This window comes from Elgaria multicarinata, chromosome 2 (genome assembly GCF_023053635.1).
Source record: "Elgaria multicarinata webbii isolate HBS135686 ecotype San Diego chromosome 2, rElgMul1.1.pri, whole genome shotgun sequence".
In the NCBI taxonomy this organism is placed as follows: Eukaryota; Metazoa; Chordata; class Lepidosauria; order Squamata; family Anguidae; genus Elgaria; species Elgaria multicarinata.
In genome coordinates this window covers 47,798,249-47,822,831 of record NC_086172.1, presented here as the reverse complement: position 1 = coordinate 47,822,831, position 24,583 = coordinate 47,798,249, and the positions used below count along the sequence as shown (strand labels likewise).

The 24,583-nt window shown below is 43.5% G+C and overlaps 1 protein-coding gene across 1 annotated transcript in view; it reads right to left on the bottom strand.

The window, feature by feature from the left end:
* Nucleotides 1-24,583, bottom strand: part of KCNH7 (potassium voltage-gated channel subfamily H member 7) — a 325,994-nt gene that overhangs the window by 44,946 nt on the left and 256,465 nt on the right. Inside the window, exons 9-10 of the mRNA XM_063116468.1 lie at nucleotides 16,987-17,386; nucleotides 4,607-4,806 (exon numbers count right to left, since the gene is read on the bottom strand). Of these exons, the coding sequence (XP_062972538.1) occupies nucleotides 4,607-4,806; nucleotides 16,987-17,386 (600 nt within the window). The remainder of the gene's footprint in view (nucleotides 1-4,606; nucleotides 4,807-16,986; nucleotides 17,387-24,583) is intronic.

The window sequence follows — 24,583 nt, the reverse complement described above, 5'->3', positions numbered from 1 at the left end:
TCACATAAGCACATGGTTTTGTGCCTAGGGAAAAATGCCATTGGTCTTTGCTAGTAGCATGCACGTGGTGTGTGAACAAAATAGCACAACACAAAAGAAAGCACAGAGTAGTGGGCATGGTAACGCTTCATCTGAATGTGACATTTCTACAGAACAGCTGACAATATGCACATGACCTTTTTTGGGCAGAGAACAGTGATCAGAGCAGTAGGGTCAAACCATGGAAAATAAACATGGCACTTCCAGAAAAACTTTTGGTTTAGATAGTTTCTGTTCTGTTGTCCTTTTTGTTTTTTTTTGGCCCATGTCTGATTTTGCTAATATTATGTCTTTCTTTCTTATCTATCATATTGTCATGCAGAAAAAGTTACAACTTAAAAGAGAAAGCATTAAAACAGGTTTAAACTCAACAGTTAACATGGATTTTTCTTTACACTGGAATTAAATTAGATATAAATACCTCCTGCTCTTACCAGTGGGTGGTGTTATTCCATGTATTAAGATATGAAGCAGACAAGAAAGAGATAAATCTTTCATAAGTACAATATACAAAAGACAGTTAGCAAATCAACCTCGCATTAACGCACATATGTGTGTGTGTGTGTGTGTGTGTGTATACACACACACACACACACACATGTATATATACATATATATGTATATATATAATTTACTTATTGTACTAAAACTAAATGGATTGATTTTCATCAGTGTAAGAAATAAAATATTACAAAATAACCCACTGAATAGTGTTTATTGTTGCATATTGGATTTAAAGCAAATACTACATGTCATCTCATATTCATGGAATTGCAAATTGGAATGTCTAATTAACATTCCAATATACAAATCCATGAATATGAGATAATAACACATTCAAAACTGCTTTTCAAAACATCGTCTTGCATCATGCACTGCTTAGCTGAACAACATCTGTGAATTAAGATGTTATCTTTCTCCAAATAGATGTCACATCTATTAGGCTGCAATCCTATACTAGGAGCAAGCCAAACTGAACTCATTGGGATTTACCTCGGGGTAGACATGTATAGGATTGCACTATTCATGGATGAAGTTAGCATCCTTTGTTAGGGAAATGTTACTGAATATCTTCAGAAATAATTGGATGAGATCAAACCAACTCAAAATGCATCTTGAGAGTGTTAACCAGCAAGACTCTGAGAGCTTTGATTGTATTCACTCAGGTTGACACATTTCCATTGGGATCATGGCAGCCTGAGCTCTAAAGCCACCATTCTTGTGATGTTACCTCTAGAAGTGTGAATTCTGACTGTGAGTGATCCCCATAGTAACTGGACTGGATTAGGATGTTTCCACACAGAGGGCTTTTTGAACCTGTTGGTTTGCGATGCCAATCAGCTGGACGCTGTACAAGGATTGTCCCAATATCTATGTATATCTGCACTGCTCCCAACAAACTGATTTGAATCTAGCAGGATCAGTGCTGGTGACACAATTCAAAAGAAGAAGTGTAAAGCCCCTGCACTAGTTGGTACCTCTTCCTTTTGATACCTTTCTTTAGTCTTCTGGTTTAATGCTATAGGACTAGTTCAGCTACTGGAGAAGGTGTCTTTGGGACTAAAGAATAAAATTTAATGAATGAAATCCAACATCTTCCTGAAGTCAACAGCATATCTCTCTGTGACTTCAGCTTTTTAAAGACTTTTTTTTGGGCCGTCTCATCTCAAAGAGACTTTATTTCCTTAGATGATCACTGTGGGCAGACATGCAGGCTGTGGACAGATGATAGGCTTTGAAAGAGAAGAGCTAGTAGAGATGCCATCATCCCTTGTACACAACATGTTATTCTTCTGTGTCCTACCACAGTCTTTGTTCAAATCAGTTTTTTCATCACATTTTGAGCTGTAGCCTGGAAAGACTGAAGCAAACTCCCAAAAGCATAACCAGCATTTCAGCCACCTGCACGTTTATTTTGATGATACTGTTCATTTTGATTTACTATGAGGATGGTGGTATCTAGTGAACAGTGTCCATGACACACTTTTGTCTTCTACCCTAGGCCTGGTGTGCTTTTGGAATTGTTTTGCATTTATTATAGTAGGTGGCAGGATGGATGAATATCCACATTAGTGCTCATATAGACCTTTAGAAAGAAAGAACACAGTAGAATATTCCCCCTTGGTGTGTAATTAACTAGGATCTACTGGTTGCTCTGGTCTAATACATTTCCACAATACCAGGGGGAGGAACTGCAGTTATGAATTGGGGAAACTTTGCAAACAATAATGCTACTTCCTCCCGCTTCATTGCATTTGTACAGTTATCAGATGACTTGATATTGGATCACAGAAGTAGCTGAATGAATGGAATGGCTCCATTTGTTTCAGCTGAAATGATCATCTGTACACAGCCTCAGTTTTTGTAGCTCTGATATCTGTTTCTTATCATCTTTGCCTAGAGAAGCAGATTCTTCGAATAACAGCTTATGGACAAAAGCAAGGAAACAGTTGATAGAAGGTAATATTTCCAATTCCCTTGCTGAAACTATCCTGTGGAGTGCTTTTTGCTCTCACAGTAACATTCAGGAAGGTCTGTGGGTTCTAGAATGTGACAGTTCTTGTCAGACACAGGAAATAATCCTTAAAAAAAACACCTTTGATATGTTGATGCCAATTGGACGCTATCGACGTATTATACTTCAAACAAAGGTACCAAGGAAAAAGAACATCGCTTTTGAAAAAAGATGAGGAAGTAAGGGTCATAGCTCAGTAGTAAGGCACATGATTGTATGCAGAAGGTCCCAGGTTCAATTTCTGGCATTACCAAGTAGACCTAGAAAGGACTCCTCTTTGAAACCCGAGAGAGCTTCTGCCAATCAGTGGACAATATTCAGTTAGATGGACCAGCAGCCTGAATCAGTATGAAGCATCTTCTTATGTTTTAAAGTCTGGCATCGATGTTTCTGCTAATCCTATTGCCTTCACTTGGTACACTGTGGACTGTACTAGCTTGGAGTTATATATGGGAAGCCATAGGTTTCTGTGCTCAGGATTAAAAGTTACAAAACCCATTAGCAAGAATTCTCATTTTGTTTTGGCTTTTGACAAAGAAATGGGGAATTGTGACGGAAAAACTATTATTTTCTTCTGAGAACCAACCTTCATTTACCTACCAACACCATACCCTACAATGCTTCAGTACAATACATTTGGTGCATCCAATGGGATTATTGCCCCCACCCCGGTGCCATATCACAAACTGCCTATGAAACTCACTGCAGATTCAAAAGCAGCTTGCTTTGAAAAATTGAGGGCTCTAACTTGAGAAATGAAAGCCCAGACTCCCTCAGCTCCAAGGACATGGAACTAATTGCACAATACTTTGGATCCCAGCCATTTGTTTAGATTTATACAGTTGTTATACCAGAGTGGAAAAGCAGATAGCATTTTAAAAGTACTAGGATCAAAAGCTTGTTGGAGCTCTATCGATTTCAATGTGATCCAATCAACTTGAAATGAAACCCTTTTCCAATGGTGGCGTATGAATCAGGCTATTTGCACAGAAGTTTTTTAAAAATCAGGTTAACCTAGGGTCAAATGACACATTGTACACATTTGCATGCTTCTTTCCTCATAAGGTATGGTTGCTTTTACTGAAAAGCAGCCTTGGAGGCAGCAATGGAGAGCAGAAGAGCTGTAGAGGTCATTTAGTCATTTCTCCTCCTGTGGTTTTTTCTGCTTAAAATTGCACGTGTACGTGCACACCTGTGTGCTTGCATGGCTGCCCACACCTGCACCAGCTACTTTTCTCCCTGCAGGGGAAAATATAGTGCCTTCCCCCCCCCCCCATGGGTGCTAAAACAGCTGTGCGTGCAATTTTGAGTGGAGAAATGATAGAAAAGCAAAGCATTATGCAGCCACTCCTTACTTTGCGCTTCCAGTTCAATTCATGCCTTTGAGCCAGCTTTTCAGTAAACAAAGAAAAGGAAAGAAGAAATGCACAAGTGTACATAAAGTGTGTTTTGTCCCTTAAGCTTCTCAGTTAGGGCACCTAGACATGGAAATAGTCCTTTCCATCATCCACTTAAAGACATTTTGGTTCTTTTTGTGTGCTGCACTGCAACCCCCCATCCTTTCAGCAGAGAAGCCGCAGTTAATGTTTTATGTAGAACAGCTAATTTTCATGGGGAATGTCAGTGTAATTGCTCATGTGATTTGTGCCAAGAGGGATCTGAAGCAAATTTTTTTTTTAAAGTATTAGGAATGATACAGGCTAACTGCTACAGCCAAATCCAGATTCTGCCAAGCCATGACACTTGCCCCCAAAGGGTGGGAAGGGCTGTGTTATGAATATATCTCACATTGTATTGATTAACTAATAAATGGTGGTTCACATGATGCGACGAAAATGTCTAACAGCATGGATGTGGAGCAGAAACTTGAGCCAGTATGGGAACTTAGGTCGCTAAGACCACCCAAAGTCATGAGACTAAACCTTCTTTCTGCGCTATTAGGTATGTGTGTGTGTGTGTGTGTGTGTGTGTGTGTGTGTATATATATATATATATATATATATATATATATATATATATATATGTTTAGTTGTCAAAAGCAGATCTACATACCATGTTCATGTCAATGCCGTTTGTGTATGTCCATGCATGCTGGAAATACTCTTCAAGCCGCTGCCTCAAAGGGTTGGGGATTTGATGAAAGCGTATAAACTCTTTTACACGCAGCATCTGCATGTGATACCGTGCAGTCCCTGAATACAGTCTTTGGATTATTGCAGATACATTTCCAAAAATGCTTGCATACATTAATGCTGGATAAGATAAAACAAACAAACAAATGGTTAGATAGGACTTGGCTCATACACAAAGTAGCTTTTATAAACTGAGGAGATTAACATTGCAGCCCAAATTACATTTTATTATATCTTGACAGTGCAAAGAAAAACCGAAGTTGATAATAAACTTTCGCTAGCAAATGAATGATTTTGTAGATCAGCATTTTTTATCCATTTAGTTATTTAAAATTATTTTTAGAATGCTTTTAAGAGTCAGCCCCTTACATGTAGGGCAGAAGGTATAGATATCCAGATGTCTTGGACTTCAACTCCCAGAAGCCCATACAAACATGAGCACTGGTCAGGAATGCTGGGAGCTGACATCCAAAATATTTGGACATTTACTTTCTGCCCATCCCTATGAGCCCATCCCTATGTGTGTTGTTTGACTTTCACAGATCAAACAACACACAAAAGGGCTTCCATATTTGAGTAAGCAGCACTAGCTCTCTGTCCACCCTCCATTGTAGAGGCACTGGTTCATGCCCCTGACACCTCTATGCATCTCCATATGGGTCTCAAGCCTACTGGCAGATTGATGCTTCTCTGGTCAATCACGTAAGGGTCAAGGATCATTTGAACCAGGCCTAACATTCCAATCTTAAAGATATGTGTAGCCATGGCCACATCCAGAGTTGTTTGTATTTACGAGCAGCATTTTTGCCTGAAGCGAGTGGGACACTTCTGTCCAGCTATGCTGTCTGTCAGTTCCAATCTCCTCCTAACATTTTACAATCATGTGCCAAGCTCAAAAGGTTTGTGCAGATGGAGCTGTCTAGGAGTTATTTGCATTGTCCTCAGGATATTGGGTAGATACAATGTGAGCGGTACCACAGCACGAACGCCCATTTCCATGCAGAACTGTGCCAAAAATAGCTTTGCCCAGCCTTGCTGTGATGTATCAGACAATGGCATCTTGTTTTTCTTCCCTGGCTCAATGTCCTGGCATAGAGTGGACCTACCCAATTGTTCCAGATCATCAGCCCAGGTTGGCTAGCTTCTGACACAACCGATGGTGAAATTACACTTGCTTAGAATGTAATGGTTGGATGATGCAATGGCCGCTATGAGAAGAACCCAGCCCAAGTTAAGCATTTCAAAACATTCAAAGTGCCGGCGTAAACCTCTGTCATTGAAATCAGTGAGACTTGGGGTGAAGGCAGGCAGACAGGGGAAAGGCCGCGGCTCCATGGTAGAGCATATACTTTGCATGCCAAAGGTCCCAGGTTCAATGCCACCATCTACAAGTAAGGTAGGGGAAGACTCCAATCTGAAACTTTGGAGAGCTGCTGCAGAGTGGACCAGCCTCCACACAACTCCCAGCATTCCTGACCACTGGCCAAGCTGGCTGGAGCTGCTGGGAATTGAAGTCCAAAGTATCTGGTGGGCTGCAGATTAGGAAAGGCTAACACAGACAACATTGAGCGAGATGGAGCAATGGTCTGACTCAGTCAAAGGGAGCATGAGGTGTTCAAGTGGTTTGAATACGTATTTGCTACATCAGGGATCTTGAACTTTTTTCATCTCGAGATCCAAATCCAGTTTCAGAGAAGCTCTCAGGGGCCAAATTCCAGTGGGGGGTGTTGGTGTTGGAAGGCAAAAGGGGTGGAGACAAAGGCAAATGGGGCTGGGCCCCAAATCCCAGCATATTTTAACTTAAAGCTCTGAGTGCCAGTAACCAGGCTTAGGAGAAGCATTTTGACCTTATAGGATTGTGGCGAGAGGGGGTGCAGAAAAGCTGGGGTGGGGGAATCAAATGACTGGTTGTTGGTGGAAAGGGGTTGGGGGCAAGGGAAGTAGGTATGGCCCCTTGGGAGCCCTGGAGGGTCAGACTGGGACTGAAGTGGGCTGGATTTGGCTTTCAGGCTTGAGGTTCAACACCCCCGCGCTACATTGAGAGGCATTTGTTTTCAGGGGAGAGAAACATGTCCAATCTACTTCCACTGCACTTCAGAATATCTTTCAGATGTCATCCTCCAAATTGGTTAACTTTGCCTGGGTTCTGCACCTAGTTAAAATGCCAAAGGACAATCAAGACAACAACATGTTGTGAAGAGTTAAAAAAAAGGGTGGGGGGAAGGAATAAAAGGACTGGATCGATATCTCAGTCATCTAGACAAGAATTCATTGCTGTTACCTTGCAATGTTGTTGTTTATAATCTGTTATGGTCATGTTTACAATCACTTTGGTTATGAGCTCTGAGTACTGAATATGACATATTGTATGAAAGAGCATTACAAGTCATTAAATCACAGTTTCATCCCGAAAAGAATGATGAGCATTTATGTTTTATGGCAACTGTACTACACAAACCAGTTAAACACTATTGATTTTAAATTGGCTGCCTTCAACACGAGTGTGTCTGCTTTTAGTGTAACATCCTTTCAGAGTGCTAGCACTGCAGAATGTCATATGGCTTACTGAAGGCCGCTACCATTTTCTTACTAGCACTGGCCTGATGCCTTTAATAATAGCTTGATCAGCAGAAACATCACATTCTCCCATAGAAGCCTGGATCTTAAGATCATTGGGAAAGGTTCTTCTCTTGGTCCCACTGCCATCAGATGTAAGCTTCATGGTCATGTGAGAGGCCATCTTAGTGGCTGCCTAGGTTCTTGTTCTCTCTCTCTCTCTCTCTCTTTTTCTCTGTTGTCCATCTGTTAGCAGGCAAAGATGTTTTTATCCAGGCCTTAGGTCTACTAATGAAGGGGGTTTTAATGGTTGGGTGCTGTCCATTTTGTTATTGTTGTGTTTTTAATTGTTCTGTAATTGGTATGGTTTTATAGAATGTTTTGATTCTGCTTTTATTCTCTATTTTATTATTTGTAGCTGCATTGAGTACCATTTTTGGCAGAAAGGCAAGATATAAATTAAAGAAAGAATATTAAGTGGGTTCCCAGCATTTCTTTCCAAACCAAGCAAAGTTTTCAGCTGTTAAATTTAATGTCAGGCTGCTGCTATAGGCACAGAAGGAAGAGGAGCAAGAAATAAATTTTAAAAAGGTGGCAACCTTTGACCCAGCAGCACAACATTCTGCACTGTTATGTCTGGAATGATGTTACTTACATTTCCTGATGCTGCAAATTTTAGGATTGAAGTATTTGAATACGACTTGGTCACTTAAATCCAAACATTTCAGTTGGCCTGGTTTGTATATTAGGTCGATTTAGGACTATCTGAGGTTCTGAGGTGTCTTTTTCACCATCGGCAATGAATACAATTTAGCAGATGGGAAGAGCAATTCTAAGTTGTTGGTGGTGTGAGGTCCATGGCAGAAGAACTGCCAGTCCCTAATCCTTTCTGGATTGTGCTGGTTAAGACAGGAGGTGGGGAGGGGGCGGCAATTTTTTCCTTCCATCCCCCTTTCTCTCCCATTGTCTGTAATTGGAAGGAATGTACTATGCCAGCTGTGAGGCTGGTGTAGTTCCTGGCTCTGTTTGGGGGCAAGGGGGCCTAGGATCCTGCAGAATCTCAACCACCCCCAACAATCCCATTTTCAGACCTACCACTCACACAGGGCAGCCACAGCAGGAGAAAGCTTCACTGCCATCTGTGGAAGGCCTCCAAGGGTGGACCTCCCTTTCCATTGATGGACCTCCCTCTCCACCCAGGTAGGGGGAGGTCTACAGTATCCTATTTTCCCTGGGATGCCCTCCTGGGGGCTGTAAGATTGCAGTTTGGTTCTGGTTAAAATTATTCATGCTAATTCAATGTGCTTTTAAAAAAATCTCAAATGAGAAACAGATGCTGTATCACTATTTTATCATTGTCATTTTGATTCTAATTTGTGTGGTTTTTTCCCTTCCTTTTTAGACACAAAGAGAACAGAGAGTTCTTTTAATTTCAAGGGGTGGGGCTGGGGAAAGCTACTGTGATTAAGGGTCCTTTAATGTTGCATTGAAGTCACAATACTTCAATGAGAATTTTAATGCTCTACCTTGATTACTGATTCCTAAAATGAATCCTATTAACATTTTTTTTAAAAAAAGCTTTTATACAAAAATGACAGACCACTCTTAAAATGACAATGTTCTCATTAAAGAACATTAACCACTGAGGAAATTACTTCAGAATTCTCTGTGGAAAACCACAAAACATGGCTCAATATATATCAACAGTATCTAACAAAATGAGAGAATAATAGATGAATTGTTCTGCAGGGGCAGAGAAGGAAGCACAGGAAGTGGCTTCCATGTAAAGTTCAGAGATGCTGCCAGAATGAGGGCAGTTTCTCAGTTTTCTGGGAAAGATAATGACTGGGTTCACCTGATCACCAGAGCCTACTTGTTTAAGCCATGGTGGGTTGTGGTGTATACTGGGCAGCCATTTTGACTATTCAAGCTATGACCGTGGGTTGTCGTGTCAGCCAAACCTGGCAAGGGTGAGTTACTGGCATGGTTAACAAACCACCCAGAGCCCAGAGGTTATGGGTGATTTGTTAACCACAGCAACATGCTAGGTTCAGATGACACAACAAACCAAGATCATGGCTTGAATACCCAAAATGGCTGCCTACTTGCGCCGCAACCCACCATGGCTTAAATAAGCATGGTGGGCTGCTTGATCGTGTAAACTAGCCCAGTAACATCACGCAGAGTGAGGTGACCAACTCAGGCAGCTGATTTTGGATGACATGAAAGAGCAGTAAATCATTAGTTATTTCATTTCTTATTGTTGTAGTTTTACTTCCAGGGAGGAGGGGGGGTGCTTCTGGAATTTTCTGCCTCAGGTGCCAAAATAACGTGACCAGCCTTGGGTACTAGACAACATGACAGGTGGGGGTGGGGGGAGGCAGTGCCATTTACTGCTCTTTCTGAGGCAGCAACATGTCTTGGACCAGCCCTGTCAAGGAACACAAGACTCCTATCACTTTAACACTGGTGTAGAAGAAGGGTGGGGTGTTTTTTTTGCAAATCTTTTCACCTGGGCTCCTGCATGAGAAGATTCACCTGCTGAAGTTCTGACTTCTGTCCTGGAATGAAAGGGACAGGAACCTTGGGTTCCTTAGCACCTGCTAGGGCAGGGGTGGGAAATCTGTAGCCCTCCAGATGATGTTGGATTGTGCATCCTATAACCCCTAACCATCAGCCATGATGACTGGGGCTGATGGGAGTTGGAGTACTTCTTGACACATTATATAATGTGTGGAATTAACTGTCACAAGATTTGGTCATAGCCACTAATCTTGTTGGCTATTTATGGAGTGCAGGTATTAGCCATGATAGCTGTAGAAGCTCCAGGTTCAGAGTTTACATGCTGAGGAGAGAGGCAAACAGAGGGGGATGGCTGTTGTACCTTCATGCCCTGCTGTGGCCTTCCGAGAAGCATCTGGGTAGCCATTCTTGGAAACATGCAACTGGACTAGTGGGGACTAATGGCTCCGATGTCAGTGGGACAGTGAATCCACTCTGGGTATCAGTCAGTACTCTAAAGGAGCTATCCAAGGTGCAAGGTCTACTGGTTCTGACTGAAACTGAGGCCAGATTCACTGCCCCAGTGACATCAGCGCCACCAGCCGCCACTAGACCCTAGGCCTCATCCAGCAGGGTGCTTATGTCTCCCGTTCCTGCCACGTCCAACAGGTTTGAGGTACCAAGTATAGCCCATCTCTTCCCCTGAATGGTCAATTGCCATCCTCCACTTCCACTGGTCACTACTTGGCTCCACCTGAGCCTCAGGAGATCCGATGATCTTAGTGGATGAGTACAGCAATGTCAGGGGTGAAGTACAGGACCTACTGCAATGGTCCTGTTGGCTTCCATACCCATCCTCTGTGGCACCATTCACTTCTCAACATAGACATTTATTAATTAGCCCTCTCTGAAGTACAGTTTCAACTCATCTATTCAGGCTTCAAATAAATTCCACTTATCCATGTCAGTTTTTGAAAGATGCCTGCTCAGTCTATCAAATCTGTCATTTATTTGTACTACAGATTTGACAGGCCCAATATCATCTGCAAGAAATAAGGCAGAGAAAATCAATAGAAGATTTCCTTATTCCCTCCTCTATATATGTTGAAAAATATGTCTCCCTTCTCCAGTCTCTCTCATACAAACATGAAACCTTTTATTTTACTACTACATCTGCGACAATGACAACTACTACTGCTAATAACAATAAGGTAGAATAGAATCTAAACAGAACAGAATAGAATAGCTTTAACACGCCTTAGAAAGATAGTAAATATGGAGCCATCTGTAGCTACTGTGGAAGAGAGTTCCAAAGTTCTGGGGTTGCAGCAGAAAAGGCCCTGCTTCTTGTGGTGCCTCATTGAGCCTCAATATTTGATAGAATCCTTACCAAGGCTTAAGCTCACATGGATGCTCACATGGGAAGAGGCATTTCCTAAAATAATCAGGGATGTTTCCTGATTCCTTGTTATAAATTGGATGTTGGTTGTACAGAATCTATCTAATGAAGCTTGTTTTTATCATTTACAGTATATTTGGACAGGGATATACAGATGTATTAGTACGTTTCCTATTCTACATATCTGTGTACACCTATCGGCACAACCTCTCATTCTTTTGCTCACAATTCCTTACCTGAAGGCCTTCAAAAGAAAAACTCCATACCAGTTCCACATGGAAGAAAAACAGTTTCATTTGCCACAGGTCAAATGGCCCCTTAGTTAGAAGTGATCCTTTGCAATAGTTCATGCTCATGAGAATTTTAATTGAGAAGACATAACCTACAATTAATTGCCTCTGACACATCAGAGGGGTGTTTATATGATGCCGTGCTGATATCTGAGTCCCTGAAAACCTGCAGCATCACTGCTGCGAAGCGGAAATGATAGACGGCAGGAGGAAGTGTGGGCTGTCTGGCCAGGAAGACCACAGTGCTGGTGGCCACTCGGCTTGTCAAGGCCGCCCCCTGCCCTGTGTTCCCATGCTTACCTGAACCGAGGCCACCATTGACACACAAAGAAACAATGTGGTGACCTCAAAGCAAAGGGAAAAGTCGTGGTAAATTGACACTTTCAAAAAGCACAGTTTCAGGGCGAAAAGCTGCGAGCTGGCAGCTGCATCATATAAACAATGCAGCGCCTCTGTGCAGCCACAACAGGGTAAATAGGGTGTATAGACCCCCTCCCCCCCCAACCATGCTCTCTACTTTCCAAGCACTCAGAGTGGGCCTTAACTAATCATCCTTGACATATTAAGCCACCACGCAAGCCACTAGAAGGAAGGATTCCTTCTTTGAGTAAGGAAGAATTAAACACAAAAAGAAGCTGGCCCTCCATCAGCTATTGGCATAGATGCACATTTCCTTGAATCTCTGCAATGGTTGGAACTCGGAGAAATAAAGTGAAATCTATTATGTGCCACATGCTGCTTTCCCCCTGCAGTACCAGGAGAACCAAGTGTGACCTACTTTTTTTTCTTGCATCTTTCTAGCATACTCCCTGTAGCGAAGTATGATGACTAGAGCAGAGGGAATACAGACAGGAAACAGAGTACATATGTAGCCCTGTAATGGTGTATCCTCTTTAAAGCACTTTGGAACGCAGACTGCTGGCTTCCAGTCTTTCAACACGTCCTTCAAGTAGTCTTGAAAATGAATGAAGTGCATAGGCAGAACCCCCTCCTCTGCCTTTCCTGCCAAAAATAGCATTTTTGTTGTGAGTTTGGGTGAGACTTCCAAACAAATGCTTGCAGTCTCAAGTTCAAGCCTTTGAAAGGGTTAGCATAATCAGGCCACAAGGTAGTTGCTGCCTATAGGGATGAACCTAGCAAAGTATTGTATTTTACATTGGCTTCTTTTATCAAATGGTCCTCTCACACTCCTGGGATAGTGACACTCCCAGGCGTTTACTAACTAATGTTGGTGTCAGCTGAAAATCCCCTGGTTTCCTAGCTGTTCTTCTGGACTGGGATCTTGCAAAGACTTTTCAATGAAAGCATGATATTCTAGAGTATTCAAGATACCAGTCTTAAGGACTGCCTTAATTATTTAAGCTATATCTGTTTTATATTTTTACGGGTTTGAAATTTTGTATGGGTTTTAAAATATGCATATCTGTTTTCTTAAATGTTTAGTGTTTTAATCTTTGTAAACCACCCAGAGAGCTTTGGCTATGGGGCGGTATATAAATGTAATAAATAAAATAAATAAATATAAGATCAACTGAGGAGGTTTTGCTTAGTTTCCCTCCCACTTCTGTCCTTTAGAAGTACAGCAAGGAAAAGAGCCTTCTTGGTGGTGGCAGCAACTCTGTTGTTAAGTGAGCTTTTATGTGTTGCCTAAGAACTGGCATTTAGTCTTTTTTTGATGGGCTGTTTTACTTCACAATCTCCATAAGTACCCAGTGATAATGAAGGATACATCATTTCTGAAGGCCCAACCCTTTTCCAGGTATTTATATATAATTAGCAAGGTAGTTAATAAACCATAGTGGCTTGTTAACCATTCTGTGCATGCTGGTCATGTGCTGGGGAGATTAGCATAATCACTCTCAGCAGTGCAACTTGCCATGTGCGAACCCAGCCAGGATAGCTTGTTGCCAGGGGTAACAAGTCACCCAGAACCCATGGGCTGTTGTAGGGTTGTGGGTTGTTTGTTACCCATGGCAACAAACCATTCTGGCCAGGTTCGCATGACACGACAAGCTGTGCTGCTCATTATTCTAACCCCCCTGACACTAGGAGAAATAAGTCACCAGCCACAATCATGTAAACCGGGACAGTGTGTGTAAAGGATGGTTGTGGCAGATTCTTCCACAAACCTAGGAATGTTCATCTGAATGTTAATTTGACAGGAATGAATGCCTGAAAAGGATTCCACTGTGCATCATGGAGGGTAGTTGCTTACTCACTGCCAAAAAAAGAGGACTCAGATTTGCATCATTCATGCATATGCTCATTTGCATGTATAGATGCAAATGTCAAAATATTTACCATAATATAAACAGAAATACATTCCATCTCAGCATCATGGGGAAGGCTGTGATCACAAGACCTCTGTGCTTGTCCAGTTTGAGTGCTAACTCTTGATGGGCAGCTTCAACCCTGTTCTCTTAATTTACAGTTCTTTGTATTTAAACTGGACTCGTACTGGACAGCCCTTCAAATACAGGACACCTTCAAATAGAAGGCTGTTCTCTGCAGGCGTTCAAATAGTGGGGTGTCCCCTGTAAAGTAGGACACCTGGCCATCCTAGCATCTTATAGAGCTAGTTAGTATAAGATGTTGGCAGAATAAACCCCATTCGTATAAACGAGTGGTTCAAAAATGCACAGGGCACTCCCGGATAAGCAGGAAAGACAATGCAGGGGAATGGATACAGGCCTTAACGAAATTCTTTGTGTGGGAGTCCTTCTAGACGAAGCGGATACTAAAAACTATTGTTAAAAGCCCTACATGGTTTGGGACCATGCTACCTGCGGGATCACCTTCTCCTGTACAATCTGCCCCACACACTCAGGTCCTCTGGGAAGAATCTACTTCAGTCAGCCAAAACTAGGCTGACAGGTATTACCCAGAGGACCCCGTCTTCTGCAGCTCCCAGACTGTGGAATGGCCTTGACAGTCTTTTAGCATTTAAAAAAGCAATAAAGACTGATCTATTCTGGCAGGCCTATCCAGCGGAATTTTAGAATGTTTTTATGATGTTTAAATCATGTATACTATGTTTTTAATCAGTTTTTACATGTTTTATATTCGCTGTTGTTCCCTGCCTCAATCCAAGTGGAGAGGCGGGTAAGAAATATATGATGATGATGATGATGATGATGATGATGCCATGTTGCTGAATATCCCAACAGTTGTTTTTACAGAGGATACTCCAGAGAAAACTGATTGGGGGGAGTTCAGGTAGCTAGCTATGCACCCTTACACCAGGGAAGAAGTTCAGCTGAGCTCAAGAGGAATAAATATGATTGTATTATAAGCCCACTAGTTGACCTGCCTTCTTAATATAGATTCTAAATGTAAACTGGCCCTGAGAGATACTATAAATAAGCCTTAGAAAGAGCTTAATTTCTAAAAGTAAAAGTGTCAGTATTGAGCCTTATCTGGAATAGACATTTGTTGTGCTTGGAAGCCTTTGCTCCTATTCCCAGGGATATAGACTGTTGTGATAGTCCAGGGAAAACTTATTCTTTACTATAAAAGACTTTTATCCCAAGGTCATCCCTAGGTTGTCCCTGTGCATCCACATGATGCACAGGGGATCCCGGGGGCAACCAGGGACAACCCCTCCATTTTCATGGGATAACTGATTGCCCAGTTATCCTAATTTTGCCTGCGGTCCCGGGAGCGTCCCAAGACCATGGGAGGTATGGGCACCCTTCCTGTCTGGTGCCCGCTTGCTCATGAGTAAACGCGGCACTAGAAACAGACACAGAGCCATGTGTCATGGATCCATGCCCATCAGGGGAGGGGGGCAGCAATTGTGCCACCCCTGGGATGGCAGGGAGGGGGTTTGGGGGGCGATTTCAGGGGAAATGTTTTCCCCCCTTACTTTTTCATTGGAGCGGGGTCTCACTTTTGCACGACCAGCCCTGCTGCTCCCCCACAGAAAATGGCACCGCGACATCCCTGCTTCCCCCCTTGATGTTGCGTGCCATGTGTGAATTCAAGGGAGGATCTCGCAATCAGCATATCGCGAGATCCTCCCCCCTCCCTCCCTCTATACCTTTAGGAGTAGACATGCCTTGAGAGGCACTCCTATAGTTAGGATTATTCCATCCATTGTTTTCCTCTGCCCTGACACTGAAATCAGGTTGCAAGGCTGGCAACATTTCTATGTGGAAGCCAGTACTAAAAAAATCCCAATAGGAATTTTATCTAAGGGCCTAAGCCAGGGGTAGGCAACACACAGGTCATGGATCACATGTAATCCCATGCTGTGGCCCCTACCCCCCACTCGCAAATTTCTTTAAAAAAAGAAAAAGTCATTCAGAGCAGCTATGGAGCACCAAAAGAGTCAGATTTAGCTTGTTTTGTCGCTTTGGAACTAGTATGGATGTCATTAATATTTTTTTTAAACAAATCAGCACCTGTGGAGTGGGGTGCTGGGACAGCGGGGAGGTCCAGGAAGCAAAAATCGCCCCCAGACTGCCCGCAGTTGCCCACCCCTAGCCTAAGTCTTCACCACTTTGCATACAGTAAGCTTTCCTTCACTCATCTCTTCCCAAATTGTTCTTGGCTGTTTAGCTTACAAAAAGGTTGGGCCTATTCAGATGACACACTAAGCCAGTGGTTCCAAAAGTGGGCAGTACTGCCCCCTTGGGGGTGGTGGGATTGCATAGGGGGGTGTTAAGAGGCAAAGGGACGACAGGGGGGGCACTCAAGGTGGTCTTTTCCATACCAGGAGTTTTGGTTACAGAAGGAAATTTCTGATAGCTGTCCTGCACTATGGAGAGTAGTCCAGAAGCTCCTGGTTGCATTTCCAACATCATATTTGGCAGAACGTGGTTTTAGTGTGGTCTGCCTACTTCTCTCCAAGCAAAGAAATCGACTCCAGATTACTAAACGTGGTGATTTATGGCTCATGTTAAGTGACTTTAAACCAGATTTGGGAAACTAGTATCACTTCATCAAGCCCATCCATCCCTTTAAGAATTTACAGAATAGTGAGGTACTCTACCCTAGTTACTAAATGTGATATCTAATATTCTTGCTAAATGACTATCAGACTTTGAAAAGATGATATCACTGGATCAAGTTCAACAATTATGTTTAATTGAATAAACTAAAAAAAAATGTAATTGGATTTTGAATAAATATTCAATTGTTACTGTTTTGAATTTTATTGCTATTATCTTCCTAAGTGGGTCATTGAAAACCACTATTCTGAATAATGATTTTTATAGTGTAGGGTAGGGGGCGCTGGGCATGATTTTGTGGAACCAAGGGGGCGGTGACCTGAAAAAGTTTGGGAACCACTGCACTAAGCCATGGTTTGGCTGCCAACCCTTTTCCCAGCAAATGTTAGAGAGCCTGTTTAAACTGTGGTTATGAAGCCACCATGGTTAGAAATGGTTCACACAACACGCTAAGGCATGGTTCACATGACACATTAAGCCATAATGTTTAGCTCAAAATGCTTAGCCACTGTGGCTTCAAGTGTTGTCTGAACAGGGCCAATGTAATGTTCATTGATGAAATGTGTGTGTGCAGTGAAAATACAGACGAGTCCCTACTTACAGCCGATCAGCATCACACAAATGGAAAAGATTTTCTCTGAGTTGGTGTTTGGGGACACGTTTCCAAACCCGACGCTTGTCAGGCTGCTGAAGGTAAAATAAAGTGCGGTGACATATTTGTCCTTGATGGATGGTCCGGAGCTGACATCGCTCCGATTGTAATGTTTCCCCAATTGCTGTCCCAGGGAATCCAGCCAACCGATTTTAGGAGACAGGTAATGTCTTTCCACATTCCCGATGGCATACCAAATGCAAGCCAACCAGTGTGCAATGAGGGCAAAGATGCACATAAGTAACATCAGAACAGCAGCACCATATTCGGAGTATCTGTCCAGTTTCCGGGCAACCCTCACCAAACGTAGTAGCCGAGCAGTCTTCAGAAGGCCAATGAGTGTCGTGGTCTGCAAAAACAAAAAGGCAAATCACACTGTTAGGAACGGGCCTATGTTTTTCAAATCCAAGGAAGGGGAAATAGGAAAATGTTTATATGAAATTCCAGTGGCCTATATATAAATATGGGGTTTTTTGTTTTCTCCCCACACAACGATTTCTTTATAGGACCGAAGAACAGCCACATTTTAAATGAGAAGATATAAGTTGGGATCTAATGAAAGCCTTTAGGCAATCTCCATGGGCTTTTAGCAGCAATCCTACACACATTTTTCTGGGAGTAAGCCTCATTGAATACTATGGGCCTTTCTTCTCAGTAAATAAGCATTGGATTCAACTGTCATTTAAGAGATAAATGATTCAATAGAGCTCAAAGGCAGTGTACATACAGCTCCTATGAGGTCTCCCATCCAGATAGTGACCAGGCGCAAGCCTGCCAAGTTTCACCAAGGTAGGTGATCATGTGAATTCAGCCCATAGCCCTGGCTTACCCTTCCCCAGCTGGATCCTCCTGCGAGGGTATTTTGAACATCAGCTCCCATCAGCAACAGCCTGTATGGTAAGTGGACATGAATCCTGGGAGTTGTGGTCCCAAACATCTAAAGGGCATCATGTTGGGGAAGGTTGTCCTACTTCAACAGAATGTAAGCTTCTTTGGTTTTAGAATGGCTGATCCTCCACCCCCACCAGCCATATCACAAATGGCCCTCTGTTTAAAAAGTGGTTTGCTATGAAATGATGGAGGGGTGGGGGTGGGATGCCGTTATTTGAGAAATACAAACATAAAACCTCTTTGGGCACGTGGAACTTATTCCAGGATCCTTTGGAACTTCTTAACCATGATGCTCTGCCTACATAATAAGCTAAACCCGTTTCCACAAATGGAAGAACTTCAGAATCAAGAGCTTGTAGAGCAGCAAGCCAGACACCTACATGCAGGGAGGGACTATGGTCCAGCGGTAGAGCAAGGTCTCAGCTTCGAACCCCAGCATCTCTACGTAGGGCTGCCTGAAACAGGAAAACTGCCTAAAACCCTGGAGAGCAACTGCTGCCATTCAGCGTTGACAATACTGGTCTACATGGACCAATGGTCAAACTCACTATAAGGCAGCTTCCTATGTTCCTATGCTACTGTTTTTTTCTCCAAAACTTTTAAGCTGTTCTCCCCAAATAACTGTCTAGCTGGACATTAAAGTCCCAGATGTATACAGAGGTTTGGGGGATTAATGTGGGAGGCACTGAAGGAAGATCTCTATCTCTCCATGTTAATTAGCACATAGGAAACTGCCTGGTAGATCTAGCTCAATGTTGTATACAGCAGCGATGGGCAGAAAGTAGATCTTCAGATATTTTGGACTTCAGCTCTCAACATTCTTGAACATTGACCATGCTAGCAGGGGCTTTGAAGTCCCAAACATCTGGAGATCTACCCTCTGGTCTACACTGACTCGCAGCAACTCTCCAGGGTTTCAGACAGGAGTTTTTCCTAGCCCACCCTGGTGTTGTGGCCCAAACATTAAGAATGATGCTTCTTATGATCCAACACATCTTTAATTGATAGGAAGGACTTCACATTGCAATGGAGAGAAGACATACCTCTGCAAAAGAATACACTTCTCTGAGGATTGCTGAGTGTGTCAGCCGTTGTTATTGGCTAGTTTGGCAGAAGCAGCTAGAGCATGAGCAGAACGCTTGTTTACCAAAATGGAAATTCTAGCTGACCACAACTTTCCTGCAGCAGACCTGTTACCAAGGCGACTAGGGCAAAAGGAAGTCTGGCCTGGCTGCTAAGGAAAAAGGGGGAGTCTAGCCTTTTCCTGTCTGTCTTGTAAGAGGAACTTGCTTACCAATCAGCCACTTCAAAATTCATCAGAGTGAACATTATTACAAGATTTTTTTAATGAACGGTTCACCTCCAGTGCCAACATGGCTTCGCTTATGTCAAGACGTAGCTGATGTGGCTGTGACACTGGCAGTGTCTGAAACTGAACCTGGTGGGACCTTCTGCATGCAATGGCGGTGCTCTATCAGTGGGCAACCCTTTGCGTGAGTGGAGTGCGTAAATAAAGAGACGACAAACAGAAAATGGATTTAAAATAAGGGCCACTTTTATTGAAAATTCAGCAAGAGGTGGAGGCCTAAGCGGGCATCCTATCTTGGCCATCCATCTGGCCTTAAAGGGATCGGGCGAGTCATTCGTAGCCAGAGAGGTGTGGCCTGTATTCCACCCCCCCCTCTGGCTTCCCCAGGATGGGGTTGGTAGGCCTTCCGGTGTCGCTCCCCCCGTGTTACAAAACTCAGGGTGAGTGAGAAAGGTTGGCCTCAGAGGTAAGCCATATCTCACCAGCTGTTGCCACAGGGCTCCCAGCTGTGAGCCTCAGACGTTACCCCTCACCACTAACGGTGCCAAAGAATGCTCAACATTCCTATGCTCGCCCACAATGCCCGCAAATAACCGCCGAATCAAAATTGTGACCAGTAACGCCAGATTAACTTAATTATTACTCCCCCTTTGTCTCACAGTGTGAAGTAGGCGAAAAAACTCATAGCCAACTTAGGATATGAGCAAAAAATTCCTACTTGGCCCCCAAACAGGCAACCGGAGAACCCACACTGCCTACAAGGGAGGGAGGGAGGGAGACTCGCGCCGAAGAGGGCGCTGGGAGGGGCAAAGTGCTTTAAATCCTGTGCTGCCTCCTCCCCCGAGTGGCACCACTGAGGGCGCGCCAATAGCTTGCCCCCAGCGCCGCGTCTCTCCGCCCCCACCCGCAACGGCCCCCGCACTCCCATGTGCCAGGGCGTGGCGGATAGGCAATTCCCCTTAAAAATATGTAACACTTTTAAGCTCCTTCAGATTCAATGGGAGAGCTGAGCACACTCCTAAATCTCTGTCTGCCCACTGTTGAGAACACAATGCTGGACTACACAGGCCTTTCTTCTGATCCAGCCAGGCAGTTTTTATGCAATTCAAACTGACTGGGTAGTAAATACATGCTCTGTTTTACGCAGTATTCAAACTAGAGCTCCGTAGCTCCGTGCCACCCTCTAATTTTGCTCTAAATATTCTATAGTCGGCAATTACAGAGGCTTATCCATTATTAATCCTATAAAGCTGAGTACTAGGTACCACACTCTAAATAGTAACCGCAGAAGTTCCCTCCACCCTCCAAGTCTATTAAGAATGAATGTGTAATATTAAAGCAGAGTGAAGAGCGACACAAGGTTTGCGCATATATATATATATATATATATATATATATTCCCATCATCATTACCACCACCTTTTCCTTTTCTTTTAAGAAAGCATTTATAATACATGATGTTTAACAGCTGAAAACATTTAAAGTTCTGGTGGGAGTAGCAGGCCCACTCGTTTCTTTCTACTAAGTAACATTTTTAATGTTTTATTAAACCTTTATATATTTTATGCATTGCCGAATTTAGATCTCAAAAATTGTCGTCTGGAAATAGGGGGGAGGGGGAACTGCTCCATGGGTCGTGTTAGTTGAAAACAACGCGTTCTATTTATACCAAACTTGCAACTTTCTTCCCGCGACAACACAATGTGATAGCTCAGTAATAGCTGATCGCTGTGCCATTGTTATGCAATGGCAGTGCCAACAAATTAAGAAACTGGCAACAGAACTGACATCCAGTCCTCAGCTAGGCCTATCGGTCTAGCGCGACGGAGGGGTGAAGATCTCCCCCTCTGTTTACACGCGGCACAATTTTGTTGGCTTTTTAAAGAGGAAGGAGCGCACGAGGACTCATGCGCAAAAGGTAAGTTTTTTTTATTTTAAAAATATTTTCCTGCTCCCCCCACCCCACCCCCGATGGGTGCAGGTCCCAACTCCTCGCGATTAACCGTGAGGAGCTGGGACAAACTGCGACACGTTCCGCGGTCTCAGGATCAGCCTAAAGTGTAGAGCCATATCCTGGGGCAAGGGAGGGATCATCCCTCCCTGATCCTGGGATCCCCTGTGCATCATGTGAATGCACAGGGACAATCCCGGGGATCGCCCCAGGATAAAGCCCCATCTAGCTATGGCCCCACTGTAGGTAGTTTGGAGAAATGTGGTCTAACTATGAACACCCACCATATTTCTTCAAGGTTTCCCTCCACCCCCAAAAAACTCAGACAACATGCATATAGCAGGGGCTGCCATTTGCAGAGTGAAGCCTCAAGACCATTTTGTTGACAAAGAGTAAAAGCTGTGAACGAACAGCACTAGCTAATGGCTACATCAGCCTTCCCCAACCTGGTGCCCTCCTTACATGTTGAACTACAAGGCCCATCATCCCCAGCCAGCACAGCCATTGGGAAAGGCTGGCCTCCACCATGCCTCACAAGCCCTGTCATGTGTTTGCTTGTAACGGGGGAGAGGCAATATAATCGAAAATGGTACCAACTCAGCTTTGGGCCAGGAAAGCCCAGGCCAAATTTTGCCTTTGCCCCAAAATGACTCGGTGGCCTAAGGGTAACCACATATGCATCACCAAAAAAGAAGAAGAAACACAACGTAAAAAAAGAGGACAAAAGCAGATACAGATTTGCTTAACGTTTCCCTGTGCTAATTTATATGTATACATGCAAATTTGGAATTAGCCTCTACATCTATTCAATTGATCTAATGCTGTATGTAGAAGATTATTTTTCTAGAGCAGGGGTGCAGAAGCTCATTACTAGAGGCTAGGGTGACCATATGAAAAGGAGAACAGGGCTCCTGTATCTTTAACAGTTGCATAGAATAGGGAATTTCAGCAGGTGTCCTTTGTATATATGGGGAACCTGGTGAAATTCCCTCTTCATCACCACAGTTAAAGGTGCAGGAGCTATACTAGAGTGACCAGATTTAAAAGAGGGCAGGGCACCTGCAGCTTTCACTGTTGTGATGAAGAGGGAATTTCACCAGATTCCCCATATATACAAAGGACATCTGCTGAAATTCCTTTTTCAATGCAGATACAGGAGCCTTGTCCTCCTCTTCATATGGTCTCCATACTAGAGGCCCAATCCAGCCCTCCCGGGTTCCCCTGGCCACTCGCCTTTTCCCTCAACTTCCTGTCAGTGGGTGGTTTCCAGTATCTCTCCCCCATCACCATTCCAAACAGCTCCCCTAAGGCGTAGTTACTAGCACTAAGAGGTTTAAGCTAAAAGATGCTGGTCTTCTTGGCCCCACTCCTTTTGCCTTCAGCCCCGCCCACCAGTAGAATGTAGCTCCTGAGAGCCTATCAGAAATGGAATTCAGCCCTTGGGTTGAAAGAGGTCCGTCACAGCTGCTGTAGAGTGTGTAAGACTAACCCTCCCCCCTCCTTAGAGGAGCCCCATCCCTGTGTTTGTGTGACCCTGCTCAGACGACATGCTAAGCCTTGGTAGTTAAGCATTTTGAGCATAACATTATTGCTTAGCATGTCATGTGAACCATTCCCAACCATGGTGGTTTCATAACCACATTGGGCCTGTCCAGACAACATGCTAAGCCATGGTTAGGCCACTAACACTTTTGCAGTAAATGGTTAGTGAGTGTTTAAACCGTGCTTATATAGCCACCATGGTTAGGAATGGTTCACATGACACACTATGCCATAATGTTTAGCTCAACATGCTTAACCACTGTGGCTTAGCGTGTTGTCTAAAAAGGGTTGTTTCAAACACGCTCACAAACCATTTGCTGCAAAAGGGTTAGCATCGTAACCATGGCTGAGTGTGTCATCTGAACAGGCCCTGTGAAAGTCACTCGTCTGGGTGTGCATCCCTTGACAGCAGGACATTGACATAGCCCTATCCAGGCGTTCATTTGGGTAAAAAGGAAGGCATGGAGAGGACTGATAAGGGTAACACCTGCTCCCTAAGGCTGGTGGCTTCACAGTTCTGATTGCTGAATCTTCCAGTAATGCCAATATCTGCTCAACCTTCAATTTCCAGAACTCTGATGCTAAATTGATTTATGATTAGTGGCTATTAGGTTGAACGGCACTCTAAGGGTGGAATCCGATGAAGCAACTAGCAAATGTTTTAAGATGCATTGGTATGTCAGACTGTGGAACCATCTTTAGGAAGGTATTTCATAGGCATTCAGCTGGTTGGAAGAATAGATTCTAATTAACTAAACCAATGTGGACCCTAATCATTTTCCTTTTGAGAAAACAACTCATTTTTAATTATTATTTTTTAAACTGTTGTCAGACCCTTTGCTTCCACCCAGGCAGTTTTGCTTTCTCCACATCATTTATTTTCATTATTTCTCTCTCTTTACTTTGTTTGTTTGTTACATGTTTGTATCCTTGTAAGACTGCAGTGCGATAGTCCCTGGGCAACCCAGGGGCCATAGGACATTCCAAGTGTGGAGAGAGAGGACTGATTTTGGAGCAGGAGATCTGACCTTGAAAACTGCTCCCAGCCACCACAGAAACTTCTTTAGCTCTTGCCTCTCTAATGTTAGTAGAAGCAAAGGGGCAGGGTGGTGGTGGTGGTTCGTGTTAGGGTGACCATATGAAAAGGAGGACAGGGCTCCTGTATCTTTAACAGTTGTATTGAAAAGGGAATTTCAGCAGGTGTCATTTGTATATATGGAGAACCTGGGGAAATTTCCTCTTCATCACAACAGTTAAAGCTGCAGGTGCCCTGCCCTCTTTTAAATCTGGTCACAGTATAGCTGCAGTATAGCTCCTGCAGCTTTAACTGTTGTGATGATGAAGAAATTTCACCAGGTGCGACATGCATACAAATGATACCTGCTGAAATTCCCTTTTCTATGCAACTGTTAAAGATACAGGAGCCCTGTCCTCCTTTTCATATGGTCACCCTAGTGACCATGTCAGAGCAGACTGGGGCAAGGCTTGGATCCCTAGGCTCCATTGCCTCCCCATTCCCTGGACATGGCAGGGGAATTGGGAAAATTACATATTAGGGTCACCATATGGAAAGGAGGACAGGGCTCCTGTATCTTTAACAATTGTATAGAAAAAGAAATTTCAGCATGTGTCATTTGTATGCATGCAGCACCAGGGGAAATTCCCACTTCATCACAAGAGTTAAAGCTGCAGGAGCCCTGCCCTCTTGACCCAGAGATGGCATATATAATCCCCCCCACTACAACCAATGGAAAAGCAATCATACAAATAAAGAAAAAAAATGAAAAATTGGGAGGGAAAAAGAAAAATGTCACTCCTCTTTGCTTTCCACTAGGGTGACCATATGAAAAGGA